The sequence below is a fragment of the Carassius carassius genome, chromosome 1 (assembly GCF_963082965.1).
Source record: "Carassius carassius chromosome 1, fCarCar2.1, whole genome shotgun sequence".
Taxonomy (NCBI): domain Eukaryota; kingdom Metazoa; phylum Chordata; class Actinopteri; order Cypriniformes; family Cyprinidae; genus Carassius; species Carassius carassius.
The window spans coordinates 31,077,976-31,087,261 of record NC_081755.1 but is presented as its reverse complement, the minus strand read 5'-3'; the positions used below and the strand labels follow the sequence as shown (position 1 = coordinate 31,087,261).

The 9,286-nt window shown below is 39.3% G+C and overlaps 1 protein-coding gene across 1 annotated transcript; it reads right to left on the bottom strand.

Moving 5' to 3' along the window:
* Positions 1-10: 10 nt before the first annotated feature.
* LOC132145082 (uncharacterized) lies at positions 11-7,871 on the bottom strand. Its single transcript, XM_059555802.1, has 6 exons — positions 7,718-7,871; positions 4,249-4,901; positions 3,903-4,173; positions 3,720-3,803; positions 1,895-2,064; positions 11-1,054 (listed from the first exon to the last, which is right to left on the bottom strand). Exons 2-6 carry the CDS (start codon positions 4,630-4,632, stop codon positions 917-919), a joined length of 1,047 nt encoding a protein of 348 aa, XP_059411785.1. The 5' UTR covers positions 4,633-4,901; positions 7,718-7,871; the 3' UTR covers positions 11-916.
* Positions 7,872-9,286: the final 1,415 nt, after the last annotated feature.

Genomic DNA, 9,286 nt, shown 5'->3' with positions numbered 1-9,286 from the left:
AACAGAATAAGACAACAAACAACTTGTTTATTCAAAACGCATTTACTTAAACATTGAACAGTTGCGAACACAAAGCTGGTTGACATCCTTAGTGTTGTAAACCCTCATATTTGCCTTCAATCTATCAAGATTTTCAAGTGACTAATCAAAAATTGGTATTTCTGCATTTGTATCAGTTATCAGCACATTAATCAGTTATAATGCAGAAACACTTATCATTTGTGGGTGAAAAGTCCTTTCATTGTATTTTGCTTCACAAAGCATTGATTTAGAAAGTCTTCAGGACAGTATCTGAAATAAAAGTGAGTGCACACAGGCAGAGACTGACATCATTTTCAAGCATTCACATTAACATCTAGTCAGCTTTGGCAATCAGAATATACACTACTGAATTCACATCTGAACGCAGCGGTCTATATATCCAAGAACATGTAGTGTTTGCTAATGTACAATGCTCCTCTGTTGATGGAAGTGCGAGTATCTCAGCGTGTAAATAGGCTCATATACTATCAGTGAATCCCACACTGCAGAGGACAGTTACTGGGTATGATTAGTAACGTAATCATGTACGTTTACTCTGTTAGTGTTACTCAATGAAATGCACTATGTAACTAAAGTCTGCCACAACCATTCGGTCAAAACCAAAAGAAATTCTCAAATTAAGACAATGCGAAGCAACCCTCTCATCCTCCTGCTGCAGACGTGAAGGGTTGGTAAAGGTTTCGCCACTTTCAGTGCCATAGAAAAACTAATGATACGCAGGAAAAGCTTCAGTTTTGGCAACTTCTTCACTAAAAACATCCATCAAACTCTCCAGTTCTGTTCAAATCACTTTCGCACACACACATGCTCATGGCTCGCCCTCCTCTCGTTCTCATGCACGCTCAAACATTCATACGCACACATTCATCCTCTCTCAGTGCTTGAGAGAGAAGTCGCCCGTGTTAAGGCGAGGACGTGGCAGTGCTCCGAACATCTCCGTTCCGTCTGTGGCTCCGGGGACCAGCAGGGCTTTCATACTGGCAGCTATGTGGTCCAGGTCTGTACAGCCCACCTAAAATAAAAGAGACACTTTAATCAAGCTTAAAACAAGTGTAAAAGTGATAATTCATTGCCATTCTTCAATTTTTCTTCTACAAAAACCCATTATGTAAGGGTTATATAAGTGGATTTTGTCACAATTGTGGTGAGGGTGTTAATCAGAGAAGACTTGGCAACAAAATATTGTATCGAAAAAAGAAACAGTATAGTTTTAAAGTCATTTTCCAGTGGAAAATACTGGTTCTGGTTAGGGCTGGGAATCGATTCCAAAAAGAATCAAGAGTCGATTCCAAAGGTCATCGAGGGTCTTCATATTATCTCCATTTAAATTACTATTTTTAAAAACATTTCCACCAGCCAATGATAATTCTTAAAGAAAATGTCAAGAGCATAGATCAGTGGCCGAGAGCGCATCTGATTGACAGATAAACCACGAGCTTGATCAGATATTAATGTTCTGGTCATTTTATTAATATTGTGCAAAGCATGCAGTCAAAGTAAACTTCATCACTCAGCTGAACTGTGCACGTTTATTTTAGACACTTCATGTCTTGTTTAATTCATATATATACTTTTTAAAACACAATCAATCCAAAACTTTTAAAATGTATTTATAATAACAATCTTAATAACTTAATAGAGGATTAATACAATTTTGCCTCAAATTTTGGTCCAAATGTTCAATCTAGTGGGTGGCATAATTTTGTGATTTTTCTACAATTTTACACATCCTTTGTATTAAAAGTTCATATATAATTCTGCAAAAGAAAATTCTTTGAATTGTCAATCTCTATGAAGCTGTTGAAGTGGGGTATGTGGATGAGGGCATGTATGAAGCGGATGAGTAACTGACCCGTTCTCCACTGTGGGAGTCGCCCTGAGGGGCATGGGTGTTCCTGTAGCCCCACACTGGTATAGACACAGGCAGTGAATGAGCCATTGCCATGGGGTTAGAGGAGCGAGACGCCAGGTGACCCATTGCCAAGCCACGCCGAGGGGGGGGTGCTTCCTCACTCAGAGAGCCTGGCAGCAGTCAAACAGATGGAAATATATGAATGACAGCAATAAAAACACACTGGTGTCATAATTCAGATAAAGATCTCTTTGAACAGTCTAGTGTTGTCACGGTACCAAAATTTCAGTATTCGGTACCGATACCAGTGAAAATCCACGGTTCTCGGTACCAATTTCGGTACCAAAGCAAAACACAAAAATATGCTAATTAAAAAAAAATAACTTTTTAGCACTAAAAATAAAACCAATGCCATTCTTTATACTTATTTACAATTGTGTTTAAAGTTTTTCTACAAGTTATATAATTATGAAAAACAGTAAACAAGTTTCACCCAAATTTAATTTGTCTTTTAATTTATGAAATTTAAACATTTTATTTTTGGTAAATAAAGGGGATTTCCTATTAAAATTAAAACATGGAAGAAATATTGTGATTTATTTCTTTAAAAAATAAAGTTTTATAAATTTTTTAAACAGTAGTAGCAGTATCACATACATTTTACTAAATAATAGTAATATTTCTAGCACAATGCCTTTATGTAAAAATTAACTTTTAGGCCTAATGAATGCATATTTGTCATTTTAACTGAATTTAAGACTGGTGGTGATGCTTAAGATATTTTTGGTCATTGAGGGTTTCTGTAAAAAAAAAATAGTAATAGATCATATTAATTATTATTAAAATTTAATACTACTACTAATTCTACTATAATACTAATGTATATACAATGCACTATGAATTGCTGAGCTGCTGGGTTCATGAATATTAATCACATCGTTCTGCGTTCGGTCAAACTGATTTGCTGAAATCAAAACAGGGACGGTACTAGATCAGCTCCAGCCAATGAAATTGCCATTAGCTCATTAGCTCCGCCCACTACTGGAAAAACCGGTATGTCTTCTGCTTGTTCGAAAATGAATATGAATAATTCTAAATGAACGCCATTATTTTGACAGGAGAAGACAACAAAGAATAATTTACATATAGCGTGTCGATTCAGTGTGGTAAGACTCTCGCGCTCTCTCTCTTTGCATGTGTGAGAAACAGCGCTATCAGTAAAGCGACGGCGAGTCGTGTGCCTTCACAAAGAGTTTACAGAGCATCAAATACAGGTGCGCTGTGCGTCCATTGAGATGAACTGAAAAGTACAGATCGCTTGATGGAGAGAGAACTCTGAAGCTCAGATGCTGAAATTAATGCAAGTGTAATGCGCTTCAGTCTATGTAGTAAACAAACCCGCACGTCTCTGTCATTCATTAATTCACACGGAGACGCGCAGAACACGGATTCATATTTCAAACAACTTTTGCGGCTTAACATTTACAGATACTGGTCCATAAGGAGATTTGATTTAATCAATTTATGCTAACTTTGACAAATTCCATGACTGTCCATATTAAAATGTAAGTTTCATTTTCATGACTGGATTTTGAGATTCCGTGCTCGTTTTCTGCTTCGCGGAAATCATAGCACTGAACCGGGTTTGAACGGGACCTCGGTACTACCGGTAAAGAAACCTGGTACCGTCATCTTTAATTTTTTTTAGTACCGACTTGGTACCGAAGTACCAGGTCTTTTGACAACACTAGAACAGTCACATTATTTTATGTTTTTCTCATAACTAATTCAATTAAAATATTAAAAAAAAAGAACAATAATTCACCATCAGTGCTCTCCTCCTCCCCATCAGACTCGAAAAAGGGCTCGCAGTCCCGGGACAGAGAATCCTCATCCATTGAAAAGACACCTGAGAAAGAAAGATAGATCCATTCAGTTTGAATTTGAGATCTGCAGTGCTGAAAACCCCTTCTAATCTAAAAACATACAAAAAAGTAAGTGCATTTACCTGCCGATTCATTCAGGTTACGTCTCCTCCCATCCAAATCCTCTTCCTCCTCATCTTCCTCCTCGTCTTCCTCCTCCAAGTCTACAATTTCCGTCCTTTCTCTTTCCTTCTCACATTCCTCCATCACTGCTTTCTCCCAGTCACGCTCTCCGTTCCCATGCTGACTGCCTGGCTGGCCAATAGCAGCGGCCGAGCTGTAGATCGACGGGTAGCTCTGAGAATAGAGCCTCATGTTGGGACTAACAGTCCCAACTCCATCTCCAGTCAAGCTCTTTAGAAAGAGGACACAGTAAATCACAAGGCGTTGCACTCAAAAAGGAAAAAGAAAAAAGTAAACAGCACTCACCAGCCTGTCAGACGGCACATCCACGCCCAATTTGGCTCCTCCTTCCTCTGCATTCAGACGTATGTGTCTCTGAGCCGTCAGTACAGTGGTGGAGTGCAGAACTGCGATGTCATCCATGTATCGCCGTGATGACTCCGCTAGGGCCCCTGGTCCCCAAACATGATATGCATAATCAAACCTCCACATCTGAGTACTACCCCCTTCTTGATTCCTCATTCCTTCCACCTCGACCCAGGAAGGACGGAACTTCTTATAGGCCGTCAGAATGGCCAAATCACAACCGGACATCTGACTGTAAGCCTCAGCAGCCGCGAGCAGTGCCAGCCAGCTCTCCTTGTGATTATCAGGGATCTCGGGGTTAGAGGATTTGGTGACAGAGGCCATGATGGGTTTATGCAACAACCTATGGCTCTGTTGAACTGATGTTTCAGAATTCGTTCTTTTGGAATGTTGGAATGCTGGTGTGTGTGTGAAGGTGTTTGTCTGTGTTTATGAAATGCGTTTTGTGGTTAGCACTCTTTGGTAATGAGAACTTGGTTTAGTTACTGCTGATGGTTCTGTTAGAAGAGGCACAACTGAAATGGGTGAAGGTGTCTGCATGCAGGAGAGAACTAGGGGAGAGATGGGAGGATGCCACTACTTGTTGATGTTACCTAGAAAAGACAAGATAATATGCATAAATATACCGGTATATCAAGAGCACACTATCGAGCTTATTTAGACAAAATTAACATGCATTGTGACCCAGACCACAAAACCAATAAGTAGCAATCGTAGCAATAGCCACCAATACACTGTATGGGTCAAAACTATCAATTTTTCTTTTATGCCAAATATCATTAGGATATTAAAGGTGCAATAGGAGATCTTGGAAAATGCTAACATTAGCCTGATTGCACTGTAAGTGAAAGTCCCACCCTACCTGCAATCGCTGTCCAAAGCCACGCCCCCTGAACGCATTTATGCTCACAGACCAGAATACCAGAGACAACATTACTACAATAGGCTACATCAGCGGTTCCCAAATGCAGTCCATGTTCCGAAGTGAAGTAAACCCCTGCTCAGGTAGTAGGGAGCAATGAACACGGTCTGGGGATCATATCAATTGGAACACAGTTCATTCACGTAGCTCGAGTTGGTCATCTGAATCGGTTGTGTTAACCAAGCGAGACATGCAAAATATGTGCGTGAGCACTGAAATTGGGAACCGCTGGGATACATCAGGTGTCATTAAGCAGCGAGAATACTTTAAAAGTACTACAACACCAGGAAGGAATACTGGGTTTTTGTTATTTGTCTGCCATTCTAGCTCTTTCTGCACAGTGTGCGTGAACACGCTGATGACGTATTCTGTCTGCGCGAACAGGGTCCGTGTTGCCAGATCTCGCGAGACAAATAAGCAACCAGGCCTGTGAAAACAAGCCCAAAACAAGCGACTTTTTCAAAGGACCCCCCCCCCCCAAGAGAAAAATAAATAAATAAACTGTGTGCACGGTTTTACAATTCGTGGGGACGGATTTTTAAATTGTGGGTACAGATTGTCAATTTACATCCATGTGGACAGATTGGTAAACTGAGCTTCAGGACAATGACTACAAGAGGGAGTTAAGTGAGTGAAGTGACATTCAGCCAAGTATGGTGACCCATACTCAGAATTTGTGCTCTGCATTTAACCCATCCGAAATGCACACACACAGAGCAGTGAACACACACCCACACACACTGTGAGCACACACCCGGAGCAGTGGGCAGCCATTTATGCTGCAGCGCCCGGGGAGCAGTTGGGGGTTCGATGCCTTGCTCAAGGGCACCTAAGTCGTGGTATTGAAGGTGGAGAGAGAACTGTACATGCACTCCCCCCACCCACAATTCCTGCCGGCCCGGGACTCGAACCCACAACATTTCGATTGGGAGTCCGACTCTCTAACCATTAGGCCACGACTTCCCCACAAATAAAGTTAAACCACCTTCTAACATTAGAAAACTGATGGGATATCAAATATAGACTGATGTACCGAGTACATTATATACACAGTAAACATCTGATAATTCAAATTTGCACACACAACTAAATATTATCCTGAATTCACAAATTCTTTATTTATTATTGCATTAAAAAAAAAACTCTCCTATAGTCCAGTCAGTCACCATCAGTCACAACTCGCGCGCATTTATTTAAAGATTACGTCACTCATTGACGACATTTTCCTAAGCAGAAAAAAAAAAAAAACACTTTGACCTGCTCTGCCTCTGATTGGCTAGTACTCGTTGCCATCTGGGTCAGAGCCATTTAGAAGCAGGATATGGGAGGGAAAAAACTCTGCTGTCTCCTAAAAGGGAGGGAAAGAGAACAGGCTAGAACTCCTACGTTTAAATAACATATAGAAAATATCTGCTTGATAACATATTATGGAGCTGGGAACAAGCCAAAATAAGCAACTACACTTTAGAAACAAGTCCAAAAAAACGCGACCCGCGACTACCAATATTTGTAAGCGACTTTACAGAAAAACAAGCCCAAAGTCGCGTATAATAAGCGGACTTGGCAACACTGAATTGGACGTACATTTTTTGGTCCCATGCCTTCCACAAAATATATAAATACAAATAAATACATTTAGACCACTTAACTTGCATGACTGATATTGGGATGTGAAGAGAATTTCAACCAGCATAACAAAACACGTTTCTAAAGACAATCACCTTTAAGTAGAGATCATGCTCCAAGATATTTTGTAAATTCCCAACTGTAAATATATAACAACTTAATTTATTAGTAAAATGAATAATCTAAGAACTTGATTTGTATAATTTTAAAGGCAATTTTTTTTGCACCATCAGATTTTCGACCAAATATTAACAAACTTAATTATTCAGCTTTCAGATGATGTATTAAACTCAATTAATAATACCTGACCTCATGACTTGTTTTTTGGACCATGGTCACATTTGGAACTGTAGAAAAGCTTAAAAACCAGTTTGTTTGAAAAATCAACAAACCCCCCAGGCTCACTTTGATGAGTAAGTTACGCCTCCATTCCCCTGCACGTGTAGCACACATACACGTTTGTTTGGGACGTACTGGTTTAAATGAGGACCGACCTGGCTTTGTGAAACGGTAAAAATCATTGTCGAGGCCTGTTGTGTTACTTGTATGCAGCGAATCTGTCCGTTTCTCGCATTTTCGGGACAACATGAAGAACAGCCAGCCATGATTTCTGCTGCATTTGTCACTGTCAGTTTAATATGCAGTTGGCAAAATCAACAGCTAAACAGCGGGGTATTTATTTGCATTACGAAATTAACTGCTTTAAAGCGTGTTGATCAGTTCATTGGAGAGTGGCCGAGTGAAATACACAGGCCAGTGCGCTCCAGCGTTAGCAGTGCAGCTAAAATCCATTTAATATTTTTGCACAATTAAAACTGCATCGGGATGATTCGAGAAAAGAAAAGCAAGTGACTGACTTACCCTCGTTATATTCTCCCGGCTCTGTCACAATCGTCCTTTACTTCTAAACTTTATTAAACCCTCTTTGTAAGGAGCTTTTTACCCGTGCCTGTCTCTCCCCTAGACTCCACTCAGCACAGCGCTGTTTACAGCAGGAGCAGACCAGGGTTGCCAGATTGCGCAAAATAAAACACGCAAATGGTCTGAAAAACAAGCACTGAATAAGCGACCATTTTTTTAATTTATTCTTTCTGTTGGTTGATTAAAACACACACACACACAAAACTTAGATTTCCCCAGGGGTCTTTATTGTTTTAGACACCTTGGGCCCCAAATATGACCATCCTTGTGCGAGTGACCCCATCCTAAAATATAAAAGGCATATACTGTATATATTTTCCATACTTCAAATATAAAGACCCTGGGAAACATTAATATTGTACAAATATTTTAAATGTTAGAATTTTTTTTAACTTTACAATTTTCTACTCACTAGTAGGCTACTGTACCATTATGGTACATTAAATTTGTATTTTGTATTGATATATTCAAATTATTTCATTTTATGTCTATTATTATTATTATTATTATTATTAAAGATGCATTTTTTTACACTGTTTTTTTTCACAGAACCCAGTGGTGAAAATGAGCCATATTAAAAACCTCTGGCTTTTAATTACCAATACTAAAATGCAATTTACAGCGATAACGCTTACAAAATATGTAATGTATCCAGCCTGCTCGATTATACTAACGATAAATGAATACATTTCTAAGCTGTGCACACACACACAAACACACACACACACACAAACTTGGTAATGGAGAACACATTTGTGCACCATGGGGCTGGAAAAGCACATGAAATCACAAAAAAAACACGTGGGGAAAGTCGTTATATCCCAAAAACCTCTATCTAAAATTCAGTACAAGTTACAACACAGGGGACTAGTCTTATTCATCTGTAAAGGCAAATCTCAAAAACAATATACGCGAAATAAGCGGACATGGCAATATAAGAGTGGACGCACGCGCTTTGCGCGTACACAACACATGTGCAGAGGTAACGTTCAGAAAAAAAAAAACAAATACGAGCAGGTGTGACATTGAAGGAAGCTGATAATAAATGATACACAATGATTTACTGGACTTCATGTGCGCTAGCCTAGGCTACTGTTTTGGTGCGCTCTAGTAAAAACGGTCACATTTCTCCAGGTGCTTTTCTTGTACTTCCAAGAGTTATAGTGATTTGTACTTGTACATAATAAACAGTGTGGTAAGAGAATTTAAAGATCAAAATTAAATGAATAAATAAAAATGGCGTAATTTTACTCACCCAAATGGTGTTTTAAACATGACTGTCTTTCATGACTGACTGAGATTGACAGACTCCAGAATGACAGCATCAAGTCTTCATTGCAATGAAAGTAAATGCGGACTGTCATTCTGGCTCTCTTTGTGTGTGTGTGTGTGTGTGTGTGTGTGTGTGTTAAAAAAAGTCTTAATTTTGTGGGTTTGAAAATACATAAAAAGGGTTAAATTATGACAGAATCTGTGGTGACAGCGGGGAGGCCTTTTTTATTATTATTT

Coding starts and splice junctions, on each gene's coding strand:
- LOC132145082 (XM_059555802.1), bottom strand. CDS start 4,632: ATGGCCTCTGTCACCAAATCCTCTAACCCCGAGATCCCTGATAATCAC. Junction 4,174..4,248: donor ATGTGCCGTCTGACAGGCTG/GTGAGTGCTGTT, acceptor CTCTTTCTAAAG/AGCTTGACTGGAGATGGAGT. Junction 3,804..3,902: donor TAACCTGAATGAATCGGCAG/GTAAATGCACTT, acceptor TTTCTTTCTCAG/GTGTCTTTTCAATGGATGAG.